Source organism: Schistocerca nitens, chromosome 4, assembly GCF_023898315.1.
Source record: "Schistocerca nitens isolate TAMUIC-IGC-003100 chromosome 4, iqSchNite1.1, whole genome shotgun sequence".
Lineage (NCBI taxonomy): Eukaryota > Metazoa > Arthropoda > Insecta > Orthoptera > Acrididae > Schistocerca > Schistocerca nitens.
Window position 1 is genome coordinate 516,104,136 of NC_064617.1, and position 17,196 is coordinate 516,121,331.

General features: G+C 38.5%; 1 protein-coding gene across 2 annotated transcripts in view; it reads right to left on the bottom strand.

The window, feature by feature from the left end:
- LOC126251918 (N-acetylneuraminate 9-O-acetyltransferase) overlaps window positions 1–17,196 on the bottom strand; it is a 270,156-nt gene that overhangs the window by 110,733 nt on the left and 142,227 nt on the right. For both annotated transcript variants that reach the window (XR_007545805.1, XM_049952650.1), the window contains exons 7-8: window positions 15,507–15,622; window positions 10,882–11,070 (exon numbers count right to left, since the gene is read on the bottom strand). Coding sequence is in view for 1 of the 2 variants with exons in the window: in XM_049952650.1 (XP_049808607.1) it covers window positions 10,882–11,070; window positions 15,507–15,622 (305 nt within the window). In the remaining variant the exon portion in view is untranslated. The remainder of the gene's footprint in view (window positions 1–10,881; window positions 11,071–15,506; window positions 15,623–17,196) is intronic.

Consider the following 17,196-nt stretch of genomic DNA (forward strand, 5'->3'; position numbering starts at 1 on the left):
CATGACAAAACTCTACCATCTGGTGAGCACGATGTATGAGACAGGCGAAATACCCTCAGACTTCAAGAAGAATATAATAATTCCAATCCCAAAGAAAGCAGGTGTTGACAGATGTGAAAATTACCGAACTATCAGTTTAATAAGTCACAGCTGCAAAATACTAACGCGAATTCTTTACAGACGAATGGAAAAACTGGTAGAAGCTGACCTCGGGGAAGATCAGTTTGGATTCCGTAGGAATATTGGAACACGTGAGGCAATACTGACCTTACGACTTATCTTGGAAGAAAGATTAAGAAAAAGCAAACCTACGTTTCTAGCATTTGTAGACTTAGAGAAAGCTTTTGACAATGTTGACTGGAATACTCTCTTTCAAATTCTGAAGGTGGCAGGGGTAAAATACAGGGAGCGAAAGGCTATTTACAATTTGTACAGAAACCAGATGGCAGTTATAAGAGTAGAGGGGCATGAAAGGGAAGCAGTGGTTGGGAAAGGAGTGAGACAGGGTTGTAGCCTCTCCCCGATGTTATTCAATCTGTATATTGAGCAAGCAGTAAAGGAAACAAAAGAAAAATTCGGAGTAGGTATTAAAATTCATGGAGAAGAAGTAAAAACTTTGAGGTTCGCCGATGACATTGTAATTCTGTCAGAGACAGCAAAGGACTTGGAAGAGCAGTTGAACGGAATGGACAGTGTCTTGAAAGGAGGATATAAGATGAACATCAACAAAAGCAAAACGAGGATAATGGAATGTAGTCAAATTAAGTCGGGTGATGCTGAGGGAATTAGATTAGGAAATGAGACACTTAAAGTAGTAAAGGAGTTTTGCTATTTAGGGAGTAAAATAACCGATGATGGTCGAAGTAGAGAGGATATAAAATGTAGACTGGCAATGGCAAGGAAAGCGTTTCTCAAGAAGAGAAATTTGTTAACATCGAGTATAGATTTAGGTGTCAGGAAGTCGTTTCTGAAAGTATTTGTATGGAGTGTAGCCATGTATGGAAGTGAGACATGGACGATAACTAGTTTGGACAAGAAGAGAATAGAAGCTTTCGAAATGTGGTGCTACAGAAGAATGCTGAAGATAAGGTGGGTAGATCACGTAACTAATGAGGAGGTATTGAATAGGATTGGAGAGAAGAGAAGTTTGTGGCACAACTTGACTAGAAGAAGGGATCGGTTGGTAGGACATGTTTTGAGGCATCAAGGGATCACAAATTTAGCATTGGAGGGCAGCGTGGAGGGTAAAAATCGTAGAGGGAGACCAAGAGATCAATACACTAAGCAGATTCAGAAGGATGTAGGTTGCAGTAGGTACTGGGAGATGAAGAAGCTTGCACAGGATAGAGTAGCATGGAGAGCTGCATCAAACCAGTCTCAGGACTGAAGACCACAACAACAACAGTGAAGGGAGACAAAAATTTAATAGTCATGGGTGACTGGAATTCAAGAGCAGGAAAAGGGAGAGAATGAAACATAGTAGGTGAATACGGATTGGGGGTAAGAAATGAAAGAGGAAGCCGTCTGGTAGAATTTTGCACAGAGCATAAATTAATCATAGCTAACACTTGGTTCAAGAATCATGAAAGAAGGTTGTATACATGGAAGAACCCTGGAGATACTAAAAGGTATCAGATAGATTATATAATGGTAAGACAGAAATTTCGGTCAAAGAAAACCGTCATAACGACCGGGAGAGCGGTGTGCTGACCCCATGCCCCTCCTATCCGCATCCTCACCTGAGGATGATACGGCGGTCGGATGGTCCCGATGGGTCGCTTGCGGCCTGTAGACGGAGTTAGAAGACAGAAATTTAGGAACCAGGTTTTAAATTGTAAGACATTTCCAGTGGCAGATGTGGACTCTGACCACAAACTATTGGTTATGAACTGTAGATTAAAAGTGAAGAAACTGCAAAAAGGTGAGAATTTAAGGAGATGGGACCTGGATAACTGAAAGAACCAGAGGTTATACAGAGTTTCAGGGAGAGCATAAGGGAACAATTGACAGGAATGGGGGAAAGAAATACAGTAGAAGAAGAATGGGTAGCTTTGAGGGATGAAGTAGTGAAGGCAGCAGAGTATCAAGTAGGTAAAAAGACAGAAGAAATATTGAATTTAATTGATGAAAGGAGAAAATATAAAAATGCAGTAAATGAAGCAGGCAAAAAGGAATACAAACATCTCAAAAAAGAGATCGACAGGAAGTGCAAAACTGCTAAGCAGGGATGGCTAGAGGACAAATGTGAGGATGTAGAGGCTTATCTCACGAGGGGTAAGATAGATACTGCCTACAGGAAAATTAAAGAGACCTTTGGAGAAAAGAGAACCACTTGTATGAATATCAAGAGCTCAGATGGAAACCCAGTTCTAAGCAAAGAAGGGCAATCAGAAAGGCAGAAGGAGTATATAGAGGGTCTATACAAGGCCGATGTACTTGAGGACAATATTATGGAAATGGAAGAGGATGTAGATGAAGATGAAATGGGAGATACGATACTGCGTGAAGAGTTTGACAGAGCACTGAAAGATCTGAGTCGAAACAAGGCCCCGGTAATAGACAACATTCCCTTAGAACTACTGACGGTCTTGGGAGAGCCAGTCCTGACAAAACTCTACAATCTGATGAGCAAGATCTATGAGACAGGCGAAATACCCTCAGACTTCAAGAAGAATATAATAATTCCAATCCCACAGAAAGCAGGTGTTGACAGATGTGAAAATTACCGAACTATCAGTTTAATAAGTCACAGCTGCCAAATACTAACACGAATTCTTTACAGACGAATGCAAAAACTGGTAGAAGTCGACCTCGGGGAAGATCAGTTTGGATTCCATAGAAATGCTGGAACACGTGAGGCAATACTGACCTTATGCCTTATCTTAGAATAAAGATTAAGGAAAAGCAAACCTACGTTTATAGCATTTGTAGACTTAGAGAAAGCTTTTGACAATGTTGACTGGAATATTCTCTTTCAAATTCTAAAGGTGACAGGGGTAAAATACAGGGAGCGAAAGGCTATTTACAATTTGTACAGAAACCAGATGGCAGTTATAAAAGTCGAGGGACATGAAAGGGAAAAAGTGGTTGGGAAGGGAGTGAAACAGGGTTGTAGCCTCTCCCTGATGTTATTCAATCTGTACATTGAACAATCAGTAAAGGAAACAAAAGAAAAATTCGGAGTAGGTATTAAAATCCATGGAGCAGAAATAAAAACTTTGGGGTTCGCCAATGACATTGTAATTCTGTCAGAGACAGCAAAGGACTTGGAAGAGCAGTTGAATGGAATGGACAGTGTCTTGAAAGGAAGATATGAGATGAACATCAACAAAAGCAAAAAGAGGTTCATGGAATGTAGTCGAATTAAGTCGGATGATGCTGAGGGAATTAGATTACGAAATGAGACACTTAAAGTAGTAAAGGAGTTTTGCTATTTGGGGAGCAAAATAACTGATGATGGTGAAAGTAGAGAGGATATAAAATGTAGACTGGCAATGGCAAGGAAAGCGTTTCTGAAGAAGAGAAATTTGTTAACATCGAGTATAGATTTAAGTGTCAGGAAGTCGTTTCTGAAAGTATTTGTACGGAGTGTAACCATGTATGGAAGTGAAACATGGACGATAAATAGTATGGACAAGAAGAGAATACAAGCTCTCGAAATGTGGTGCTACAGAAGAATGTTGAAGATTAGATGGGTAGATCACGTAACTAATGAGGAGGTATTGAATAGAATAGGGGAGAAGAGAAGTTTGTGGCACAACTTGACAAGAAGAAGGGACTGGTTGGTAGGGCAAGTTCTGAGGCATCAAGGGATCACAAATTTAGTATTGGAGGGCAGCGTGGAGGGTAAAAATCATAGAGTGAGACCAAGAGATGAATACACTAAGCAGATTCAGAACGATGTAGGTTGCAGTAAGTACTGGGAGATGAAGGAGCTTGCACAGGATAGAGTAGCATGGAGAGCTGCATCAGACCAGTCTCAGGACTGAAGACAACAACAACATCACATCGGAAACAGTGGACCTAAGGATGTTTAGGAATGTGGAAATCTCGCGTACAGACATATGACAGAAGTGACACCCAATCACTTGACCACGCTCGAAGTCTGTGAGTTATGCAGAGTGCCCCATTCTTCTCTCTCACAATGTCTAATGACTAATGAGGTTGCTGATATGGAGTACCAGGCAGTAGGTGGCAGCACAATGCACCTAATATGGAAAACATATGTTTTTGGGGATATCCGGATAGTTTTGATCACAGATTAGATTAGATTAGATTAATACTTGTTCCATAGATCATGAATATGACACTTCGTAATGATGTGGAACGTGTCAGGTTAATAAAAGATGTCTGTACAAGATATTACATTACACAAAATATTGCATGACACTAATGTTTAAGTTGTTTTTTTCCCTTCCTTAATTTATATCTGAAAATTCAGCCAATGAGTGGAAGGAGTCATCATCCAGAAATTCTTTTAATTTATAAAATGTTAGTTTGCTATCTGTCAGGCTTTTGATGCTGTTTGGTAGGTGACCAAAGACTTTTGTGGCAGCATAATTTACCCCTTTCTGTGCCAAAGTCAGATTTAACCCTGCATAGTGAAGATCATCCTTTCTCCTGGTGTTATAGCTATGCACACTGCTACTACTTTTGAACTGGGTTGGATTTTTAACAACAAATTTCATAAGTGAATATATATACTGTGAGGTTACTGTGAGGATCCCTAGATCCTTAAATAGATGTCTGCAGGATGACCGTGGGTGGGCTCCAGCAATTATTCTGATTACACATTTTTGAGCAATGAATACTTTTCTACTTGACGATGAATTACCCCAGAATATGATGCCATAAGAAAGCGTTGAATGAAAGTAGGCATAGTAAGCTAATTTACCGAGATTCTTATCACCAAAATTTGCAATAACCCTAATAGCATACGTAGCTGAACTCGGACGTTTCAGCAGACCATCAATGTGTTGCTTCCAGTTTAACCTCTCATCAATGGACATACCTAAAAATTTTGAAAATTCTACCTTAGCTACAGACTTCTGTTCAAACTCTATATTTATTACTGGAGTTGTGCCATTTACTGTATGGAACTGTACATACTGTGTTTTATCAAAATTTATAGTGTATCTACTGCTTTTCGGACCTCGTTGACTAACAGAGTGAGCCGAGTTTCACATTATCATTGTTTTGGAATCCATTTTGATTCCTAGAAAGGGAATTTTCAGTCTCCAGAAGTATCTTAATATATGAGCATAAAAGATGTTCCAATATTCTACAACAGATTAACTTCAGAGATAAAGGCTTATAGTTTCCTGCATCTGTTTGGTGACCCTTCTTGAAAATGGGAATGACCTGCACTTTTTTTCAATCATTAAGAATGCTTTGCTCCTCCAGTGACCTATGCTACATTGCTGCTACAAGAGGAAAAAGTTCTTTCACGTACTCGATGGAGCATATTTGTATTTCATCAGGTCCAGTAACCTTTCTTGTGTTGAGCAGCATTAGCTGATTTTCTATCTTACGCCACTTACTTTGATATCTGTCATTTTGACATTCGTATGATGATTTAAAGGAGGCACCACAGTAGTATCTTTCTAAATGAAACAGTTTTGAACAAAGACATTTGTTATTTCAGCCTTCCCTGTGTCGTCCTCTGTTTTGAAGCCATTATGGTCACGAAGTTTCTAGACAGACAGCTTCAATCCATTTAACAATTTAATGTCAGATCAAAACTTCTTGTGATTTTCTTTCAAGTTGCTAGACAGGATTTTACTTTTGGGTTCACTGAATGCTTCACACATGGTGATATTTATACTATTTTTGGCTTAGTTCAGCTTTTGTTTGTATGAGAAGTTTTTTGCTTCTTTTTAAACTTGCAGTGAGGCTGTCTTTGCTTTTGTATCAGCTTTGTAACATGCCTATCAAACCAAAGTGGGCCTTTCCCATTCCTCACAACTCAGTTGGTACATATCTGTCTAAAGTGTGTTGTACAATACTCTTTAACTTCAACTCTCTCATCATCTACATTTATTTGATCTATCATCTATTCCAGAGCCTAAAAAGCACTTCCTGGACAGTTTATGGCAATTGTTTATCCTATCACTGTACTAATTTTTTTGCTACCTGCCCTCCTATCGGTCGAAAGTAAACAAATAATTCTGTTCTAATCAGTTCCAACCACCATCCAGTCACGATTCTCTATCCATCCACCCTCGAACAAACAGCTATTCACAATCCAAATTAAAAATGATAAAAACAATTTTGAACTTACCATTCCTTCCACTGCCAAAGGTTCCATGATGGTGGTCATGAATTACAGTGACTGGGTGGCTCGGGGACTCTCACCAATATCACAACACCTCTGCTCACAAACCTAACCATTAACCATTATTTCCCACTGCAGAAGGCCAATACGACCTCCAGAGGCACATCAAAAAATTAGGACCATTCAAAAACATTTCAGGGAATCTTATACCTACCCCAATCGTGCAACCTACTGTAAGCAGAGCTTCAACATGTTCCCGAAACTCCACAAGCTCACATGCTTTCATCTTCCAACTGGTTTCCCCAATGTGCCTGTTTAAAACCATGCCAAACAAATTTTCTCTTCCTTGTTTGACTAGTATCTCAAACAAATGTCCTACACTTTCCTTTTCTTATCCATGACACTAATAATTCTTCACTGCATTTCCACCGTTCCTGTCCTATTATATTACCATCAGACTTCTTGCTTGTCACTGTAGATGCTATGTCCCTCTCCTTATTTCCATGTCCTTGAGTTTGCTGACAAGAAACATGAACTTTCCAAGCACCATATCTACAACCTATAACTATTTATCCTCTCAAGGTCACACCTATAGAATTGTCACTGATATTTGCATTTTCCTCCTCCTAATTTCAACATGATTATGGGCCACCTACAGGAATACTCCTTATCTATGTGACGTCTCCAAATATTTGCTTGCTTCAGATGAACCAGTAACATATTCATGCGCTGAACCCAAGGCATGGGTAGCCTCTGTCTTTGCTCCATTACCACAATATTTATTTTTCAAATCCACTTTAGCTGATCCTTCTCAACTTGACAAACTATTTTCTAGGATATTGATCTCCTCTTTTCTCATGGCTTCACAAACACCTCTGCCCACATCTAACAATATCATTAAAAGTAAAGTTGCTACTCTCACTATATAGCAAAGATGCTGAGTTGCAGGTAGGCACAACAAAAAGACTCTCACAATTAAAGCTTTCGGCCACTAAGTCCTTCATCAACAACAGACTCTCTCTCTCTCTCTCTCTCTCTCTCTCTCTCTCTCTCTCTCTCTCTCTCTCTCCCCTCCTCCTCCTCTTCCTCCTCCTCATGTAAACACAACTCATACACACAACTGCAGTCTCAGGCAACTGAAACCACACTAATCCACCAATGGTCCACAGTACTTCCACTTTGACAGCTGTTACCCATTCCAAATCACAAAGACCCTCTCCTTCAGGCTTGGCACCCATAGGTTCCGCATCTTCACTGGGAAACAAGTATTACCCAAATATGTTGATAGTTTTGCCCAGCTATTCCAGAAACAAGTTTCCAGGTCTATTTCTTCATGTGACACTACCAATCCTGCCAGCCACTAACTAGTGTTTGCTTTATCACACAATACCACACTGCCAATGAGAATTTCTTGTTGTAAACTGCCTGTATTTTACTGAATGTGATGCATTAATTTTATTTTTACACAATGACATTTCTTCTTCTATAGCAGTGGCCTTCCAGGGCTAAAACTAATTACTTTTCTACGGAGTTATGAAATGTCTTACAAGCTATTTTATAATTACTCACAACAGCTTTCTCATAATTGACTTCCTCCAGTTTATTAACAATACAGAATAAAACGTAATTTCACATAGTAGTTGATGTGTCAAGTGAATTCTTCAACAACTTATAAGAGCCTAACTTTCTAATTTACAATGATTACAATGTTTTCAAACTATTAATAGTTGTGTTCTGTGGGCTTGCTCAATGTTTCCTTTTCCATAATAGTTGAAAGGCCTTTATCAGACAGAATGCAGCAGACAGCAGCAAAAGTTCTGCCATTTCCACCTGTATAAGTGCCCCAACCAATATCAGATCGTAAAATATTACTTTACGACATGCCTTGGATCACAAAGTAACTAACAGTTTTATGAGTTTTCACTACTCAGGACTGTACCCTTTCAAACTCAAGTATATCCTTGGCCAGGGTTTCAGATATCTCATTCTGAACTGAGGCAAATCCTATAAAAAATCCTAACCTCTTCCTCAAACGTAGTGGAACACACCCAATCTCTGAAAATTCTAATCCATCTCTGCTCCATATCCTACCCATCCTGCATTATTTTTCTATAGATGACTGGGGTCGAAGACTTGTCTCCTATTACCTACTGCAGTTGTCCCATCACAGACATTTCCTATCCAATCAAAGGCAGAGTCACACGTAAAACCAGCCACAAAATATACCAGCTATATAATAGTATGAATGCAAACAGTCTGACTGTGGCTAACCAATAATTCCACCATTATTACTGAACATGTCACATACTACTATAAAAGGTAATGTCACGAGGTGCTTTAATGCTAGTAGCATTTGGATTCTGTCCTTCACTATCAGCCACTCAGAATTGCACTAGTGGGAAATACATATTCAGCAACTTTAATGTTATTATAATCACCTCAACCTAAACCTCAGCTAGTCCATATCCTCAACAGCTCCCTTCATACTGTTACATCTGCCACCAGCCTTTCCCCCTCCTGGTGTTTCCCGCAGAACTCCTTTCCAGTCTTAGTATTGTAGTTCGCTTTTCTACAACCCCCCCCCCCCCCCCCCCAAAAAAAAACAAGTCCTCTTGTGCTCTATCCCCATTATTATTTCTGGTTTTGTAATTAATACTTAAAGCCACCTAGGTTCCCTCATTTGTGTTCGCAATACTTTACATTGTCTTATACAATCTCCCCTCTTATTTGCCAAAATTCTTTCCTCTTCTGTTACCACAAAAGGGCTAGATAGAGGGTGACAGCTCACTTTGAAATTAGTACAATTTTCTATGCTATTATGTGTGCCTGCATGCCACAAACTGATCAACCACAGGTGAGTCACCATTCGTTATCATAATGAAGTGGTGGAAAGGTTTCTCATGATCACTAAATATCCAAACAGTGGAGGAGGTTCATCAATTACACTTCTATCTAAAAAGTAGCACTAAGCTTTATAAACAGTAACAAAAACTGAGAATTATTAAGACATTACTTTATTGATCTGAAATTTACAAGTTTTTCTGTGGACTGTTATGAACTGAGTCAGTTTCTTTTTCTTTAGTTTTGAACAGTAAAGTTGTCCTTAATATTGATTATTTTGAACACCCCAGTGCCTTAATAGGCATGATATTACTGAAAGTGATGCAATGTTGCTTTCCTAAGACCTCTGTACTGACTTAACAGTAGGATAGTATGACTACAGTATAATGTGGACTCCAGACCACTGTGCAGCCTGCAATTTCTTTCATTTTCACAAATCACAGCAAGAGGTACAGCAATAAACAACAACAAAGAAAAATCCCTTGACTGAGTAATGAACCCTGGACCTTCAGGTGTGTGGTCTGACACTCACTCAGTTCCAGAGATTATACACTGAAGCCTAAAAAAAAAAAAAAAACTGGTATTGGCATGCGTATTCAAATACAGAGGTATGTAAACAGGCAGAATACTGCACTGAAGTTGGCAATGCCTATATAAGACAACAAGTGTCTGGTGCAGTTGTCAGATCACTTACTGCTGCTACAATGGCAAGTTATCAAGATTTAAGTGAGTTTGAATGTGGTGATACAGTTGGCGCACGAGCGATAGGACACAGCATCTCTGAGGTAGTGATGAAGTGGAGATTTTGTCGTACTACAATTTTAAGAGTGTACCATGAATATCAGGAATCCGGTAAAACACCAAATCTCCAACATCGCTGCGGCCGGAAAACTGCAAGAACGGGACCAACAACGACTGAAGAGAATCGTTCAACGTGACTGATCACAGGCATCCATTCATGTCCATTGTGCATTCCAACGGACTTCGGCAATTCCAGCAGGACAATGCAACACTACACACATCCAGAATTGCTACAGAGTGACTCCGGGAAAGTTCTTCCGAATTTAGACATTTCCGATGGCCACCAAACTCCCCAGGCATGAGCATTATAGAGCATCTCTAGGATGACTTGCAATGCGCTGTTCAGAAGAGGTCTCCTACCCCTCATACTCTCACGGATTTATGAACAGCACTGCAGGATTCATGGTGACAGTTCCCTCCAGCACTACTCCAGACATCAGTCTAATCCATGCCACGCCATGTTGCAGCACTTATGCATGCTCGCAGGGGTGTTACACGATATTAGGCAGGTGTACCAGTTTCTTTGGCTCTTCAGTGCTTATAACATACTAAAATGTCAATTCATCATCACATTTATAAATAATATTATATTTTTATTATTCTTGTAATTACAGTGCCACTAATACATCAGCTTTTTAATACTTGTTTCCTACCATACAAATTGACATACAGTGTTCTCCAGGCTACTCACAATATGTCCTTACAGATTGCTTTATAAGTGAATGCAAATGTGAAATGGGGTACTGTATTATGCAGCCAGTAAGCATCAACATTTGTCTCATTCAGATGGCATGAAACTTTACTGCTTTAAATTACTAAAAACTTTTTTTTACATTTCTCAGTTATTTGTGTTTGTTTCAAGAGGTTATAACAATCTTTAGGCACTTATTTCACATTTGTAACCTACTGCTCTAAAAAATAATCTATCAGTTAGTTCATAATAAAGTGTAACACAACATACTAACCTGTCACAAAGAAAAAAATACGCCATAATAATCCCCATGCGTGCAAGTGATGTGACTATTACGTACAAATCAGATTCAGCGGCAGCAACTTTTGCACTCTGTTCATTTAGCGGAGTGTAAGTAACTGGCGGTGAACTTTTCAACTGACGCAGCCACCGACGTGTCATTAATCCCAGACCAATAATGAAACTAAAAACACCATATAAAATCAATTACAATGTTATAGGTAGCAATGGTTATTATGAATGTTAAAAAATAGATTTTATGTCCTTAGTGAGAAAAAGTAATTATGAACCATTTCTTTACCTTCCATGTAAAACAGACACCAAAAAATTACAATAATTATGACAATATCAATTATCTTTTTGCAGTAAATATTATTATGAAACATTAAAATAATGAATTTATATAAGAAGGCTCCCCCTACGCAGTTAGCAAAGTGAGCATCACCTTACATCATGGGAGAGGGAAAAAGAGGGTGGTGCTGTGATACAGACAAAAATTGATACGAAAAAGTACAAACCCTCCCCCCCCCCACACACACACACCCAATGGGGAACAGTTGGCAGAAAAGTTGTCTGTGTGGCAAAGCAAACATGCCAAGTGTCACACGAACAAGTAGGAATGAATTATTAATGGTATAAAGGAAAGAGCTAATTGTTGGTACAGCTGCTGTACATCATACACGTATTAGCAGGGCAAGAACTCTGAAATATTAAACCTGCTGAGGAATGACAAAAATGGTAAATGCAATTCCAACTTGCACAAGGGCTAATTGTGAGCTGAAAGTAAATCAATAAATGAAACAATACTGTAAATTTTAGGAGTTTACATGACGAGAACCTGAAATGGAAGTCACATTTTACAGATCACATTAAACATCCAGGCATTTTCAAATTTTGCATTATGGATAAAAGCAGATTTTAAAGATGAAAATGTGAAAAAGTTCAGTTACATTTTCAATTTTCATTCACTTAAGTCCCACGGCACCATATTATGGGACAGCTCATCGTGCAAGAAAGTGTTCATCATACAAAAGCAAGTGATAAACATACTATTTTGTGTCCCTTCTAGGACCTCTTGCAAACAGTTGTTACAATATGATCTCTCTAGTTTTCTTGGTGCAATTAATTAATGGTGAGTTTCCAGACATCCTGCTTGCAGAACAACTGGGAGGAAACCATTAAGTTCTTTCAATAGTTGGGTATACTGACAACTGCCTCACATTACATTTACTGTCTTACAATGTTTGTTTTCCACAATCATCATAATTCAAAAACAATAACAACATTCATAGATAGAATAGTACAAGGGGAAATGACTTACAATAACCACCACTCAGCCTTAGTGTGGCACAGAAAAAAAGTGAGGTATTCAGCCATAAAAATATGTTTGACCACCTACCCAGTATTGTAAGGAATTTTACAGATAATAAGATTAATTTCAAATCAAACTAAAATGACATCTGTATGACAAATCATCTTACTCCAAAAAATTTATGAGTACATAATAATATGGCACATGTGATACATATCAGTCCCTCATTTCAATGAAAATTCACGTAAAATTATGGGAAACAAGAAAAGAAGAATTTTGAGCTCCAGGATCAGTGAACTTGTCTTCATGTTTGAAATTATGCATGACAATGACTCCAGTCAGGTGGATGAAAGTGAGGTAAAACTGAGGCACCTAAAAACTGTAGCCCATCACTGAAAAATACAACACGAAGTTTCATCTTTCAGCACTGCAGTTCCTTACTCCTTGTTCGCCCATGTCATTCCCCACTGTCTTTCTCTGCTCTAAATATTAACAGAATTTTTACTGTTCTTTGACGTGGGACATATGAAGAAATAAGTTTCCTGAAGTAGTTTCCAGACAGATGTATTTCTTTATGGCTTCCTGTACAAAAAAACTGTGTAAATTTACCATCTTCAACAAATCTTTTCTTCACCTAACCTTGCTTCTCTCCGAGCAGCAATATTAATCTTAAAGCATGCTAACTTCAGTGTTACACAAGAGTTTTTGTTCATTCTTGTCTATTGTAGTTGTTACTCAGATTCAATACTGTCTTTATGTTCCATGGTTTGACGTCATTCCAATTAAATTTTTTTGCTTTTCAACCACACAGTGGGATCATGAAATGTGATTTCTGATATTAGTTGACATTTCCTAGAGCCTGTCCCATACAAGGGAAATAGATCTGCTTGGATTCAGATGCTGTATTGGACCACAGTGCAGCCAACATGGACTCTAGGAAGCAACCACCACACATCTGCCACCAAATGTGTAGATCCAGAGGAAATATCCCAGTTTTACACACAGCCATCAGTCACCCTTCCCTGAAAAACATCAAATAAAGGAAAACACAAAAAGCAGGTAAAATTGTTAAGGGTTTTATTGAGTTTAAGATGGATCCAAGGTTGCCTTAAGATGATCAACACACTGTGACTTTGGAACCACTGACCCATGCAAAGATAGAATCAGTCTCCAAAACAGTAACAGATTGGTAACAAATCAAGTACACTTGAATTACGCCTTCATACCCAGTCCGTCTAGCATCACCTCATTTACCCCTGCAGCTGCTGAGAACCAAAACGAAGCCAACCAAGTCTTCCGTCTGCACAGACATTGGGCATTTCTTACTTTGTCTCAGTTAATCCGTGTATGCCCATTGGGTACCATTCCTGTATACCTACAGGAGGCCCCTTATTACTCTCCGAGATGTGTTATGTTGAAGTTGAGACTCCATTCCCCAGACTCTGAATTACGGTTATGTCCAATACCTCTTAATTTAGAGCCAAACTCACATGCAATCTGACTGGGCCCTGTAATCTGTATTTCACGTACCAAAATGTCACTTAACTACAGTTATTTCAGTTTTGATGGTTTTTGCCTTGGAAATTAAACATAGCTATACATATTGCTTGAAATTCATCTACAGTAAAATGGCACCCATGATCTTTCTCAATTCACATGTTTCCTCTCCCAGATTTTCAGCTCAATTTCACATTTACTCTCATCTGATGAAAAACATCAAACTGATGGCCTTGGGAGAGCCAGTCCTGACAAAACTCTACCATCTGGTGAGCAAGATGTATGAGACAGGCGAAATACCCTCAGACTTCAAGAAGAATATAATAATTCCAATCCCAAAGAAAGCAGGTGTTGACAGATGTGAAAATTACCGAACTATCAGTTTAATAAGTCACAGCCGCAAAATACTAACGCGAATTCTTTACAGACGAATGGAAAAACTGGTAGAAGCGGACCTCGGGGAAGATCAGTTTGGATTCCGTAGAAATGTTGAACACGTGAGGCAATACTAACCTTACGACTTATCTTAGAAGAAAGATTAAAAAAAGGCAAACCTACGTTTCTAGCATTTGTAGACTTAGAGAAAGCTTTTGACAACGTTAACTGGAATACTCTCTTTCAAATTCTGAAGGTGGCAGGGGTAAAATACAGGGAGCAAAAGGCTATTTACAATTTGTACAGAAACCAGATGGCAGTTATAAGAGTCGAGGGTCATGAAAGGGAAGCAGTGGTTGGGAAAGAAGTGAGACAGGGTTGTAGCCTCTCCCCGATGTTATTCAATCTGTATATTGAGCAAGCAGTAAAGGAAACAAAAGAAAAATTTGGAGTAGGTATTAAAATTCATGGAGAAGAAGTAAAAACTTTGAGGTTCGCCGATGACATTGTAATTCTGTCAGAGACAGCAAAGGACTTGGAAGAGCAGTTGAACAGAATGGACAGTGTCTTGAGAGGAGGATATAAGATGAACATCAACAAAAGCAAAACGAGGATAATGGAATGTAGTCAAATTAAATCGGGTGATGCTGAGGGAATTAGATTAGGAAATGAGACACTTAAAGTAGTAAAGGAGTTTTGCTATTTAGGGAGTAAAATAACTGATGATGGTCGAAGTAGAGAGGATATAAAATGTAGACTGGCAATGGCAAGGAAATCGTTTCTGAAGAAGAGAAATTTGTTAACATCGAGTATAGATTTAAGTGTCAGGAAGTCGTTTCTGAAAGTATGTGTATGGAATGTAGCCATGTATGGAAGTGAAACATGGACGATAACCAGTTTGGACAAGAAGAGAATAGAAGCTTTCGAAATGTGGTGCTACAGAAGAATGCTGAAGATAAGGTGGGTAGATCACGTAACTAATGAGGAGGTATTGAATAGGATTGGGGAGAAGAGAAGTTTGTGGCACAACTTGACTAGAAGAAGGGATCGGTTGGTAGGACATGTTTTGAGGCATCAAGGGATCACAAATTTAGCATTGGAGGGCAGCGTGGAGGGTAAAAATCGTAGAGGGAGACCAAGAGATCAATACACTAAGCAGATTCAGAAGGATGTAGGTTGCAGTAGGTACTGGGAGATGAAGAAGCTTGCACAGGATAGAGTATCATGGAGAGCTGCATCAAACCAGTCTCAGGACTGAGGACCACAACAACAACAACTCTCATCTGAAACGAGTTGATTGCCAATTACTCTCCACATTGTTTAGGGTATTACCTGATTACAGTCAAGCCCAATACTTAATGGGAATCTGCTGCTTGAAAAATATATTACTTAAACACAAGTCAGAAAGGGAGCATATCAAGTTTCATGACTCTTACCAAACACCTAAAACGGAAAATGTAACAACCTGCAGCGTAGTGTATGGCTCAGCACTACTGCAACAGCTCCCATCATTGAAGTTCATATGATCGTTGCAGTACATGTTCAGCAGCATCTGTAAAAACAGTAAACACCATTGGTAGTTTAAATGCTTAGATCTGCCAACAAATCTTAACATTCTTTCTGACCTGTAAGATATTTGTTTCTAAAACAAATATAACTGGTTCAAATGGCTCTGAGCACTATGCGACTTAACTTCTTAGGTCATCAGTCGCCTAGAACTTAGAACTACTTAAACCTAACTAACCTAAGGACAGTACACACATCCATGCCCGAGGCAGGATTCCAACCGGCGACCGGAGCAGTCGCTCGGCTCTAGACTGTAGTGCCTAGAACCGCACGGCCACTCCGGCCGGCACAAATATAATTAGTTAACAAGAGAAACTGACTGCTCACATTATTACAGAACTATTTCATGTGTGCAACTGTTTTACAACCTGTAACTGTCTTTGTTCTATGACAAATTACATCGACATTTACAAACTCATTTACTAACATTCCATCACAAATAGTTCTTAAGGCATGCAAACAGCCTTGTTTCTTTGGCTAGACATAGTGTGATATTTCAACAGTATTTAATTATGACATAAGTTATATTTACTTTGAATGTTCATGTACTAGGTTTGTGGTAATAAACATATGGAGTTCATAGCAATATTTAAAAAAAAATTCTAGAAAGAAGAATAACACAACAGGTTGATAAAACCAGGAGAAACTATTAAAACATTTGTGCAATTTTTCCTTCTAAAATTTGACATTATTGATTACATGAACCTAGTTATTCTAACAACAATTTGGAAAGAGGCAGTATTGAGTCATCAACTTTATGATTAATAATCTATCCTTCCTATACTGCTATTACTGCATCCTGGATTTTTCATTGTTTAGTCTACTTACTTTATCATCATACTGTATAAAATAATGTTAATACTGATGTTAATTCTTATTTCCATTAAACATTTCACTCTTAGATTTTTAATGTGACATCTTTACAATGTTACTTTATTTTTATTTCAACAGTAGTCTCTGGATTTATATATAATTGTCTCTTTATTCCTCATTTTGGAACTTTGAGTAAAAAGCAGGCTAATATTGGTAATATACAACAATTTATTTTATACTTACTATCTAGTAAAGAGGAGTATGCCCCCCCCCTCCTGCCCCTGTCCCTTCAACACTGCAACATAGTGACAATCTGAAACTAATGACTGGGTATATGAAGCCTTGGCTACAATCTCCTTTGTTAATGCACTACACTTTCCTACAAACTACCCAAGCTACCTATATGCTTCCCCTACAGCTTATTTCATGTTTGTAATTCATAACAATGCCCAAGAATGTGCCTAGATATTTAATCTCTGTGGAAGACTGCAGCAGCACACTACTAATTCTTGTTGCTACATTTTTTCTCCTCCTTACATAGTTTTTCTGGAAGTCATACACATTTCAGGAAATCTGTCATTCATTAGATGAAATATATAAATAAAGTTGTTCTGATTTTGCCTACAGTTCAATTAACAGTTATACTTGCTTGTGCCAGTACTGCTACAAGCAAATACTGTGTGTTCCTCACACTGTCTTATAAACCATTTCTATATGTCAATAAAAAGAGCAGTTGCTACTTTCTGA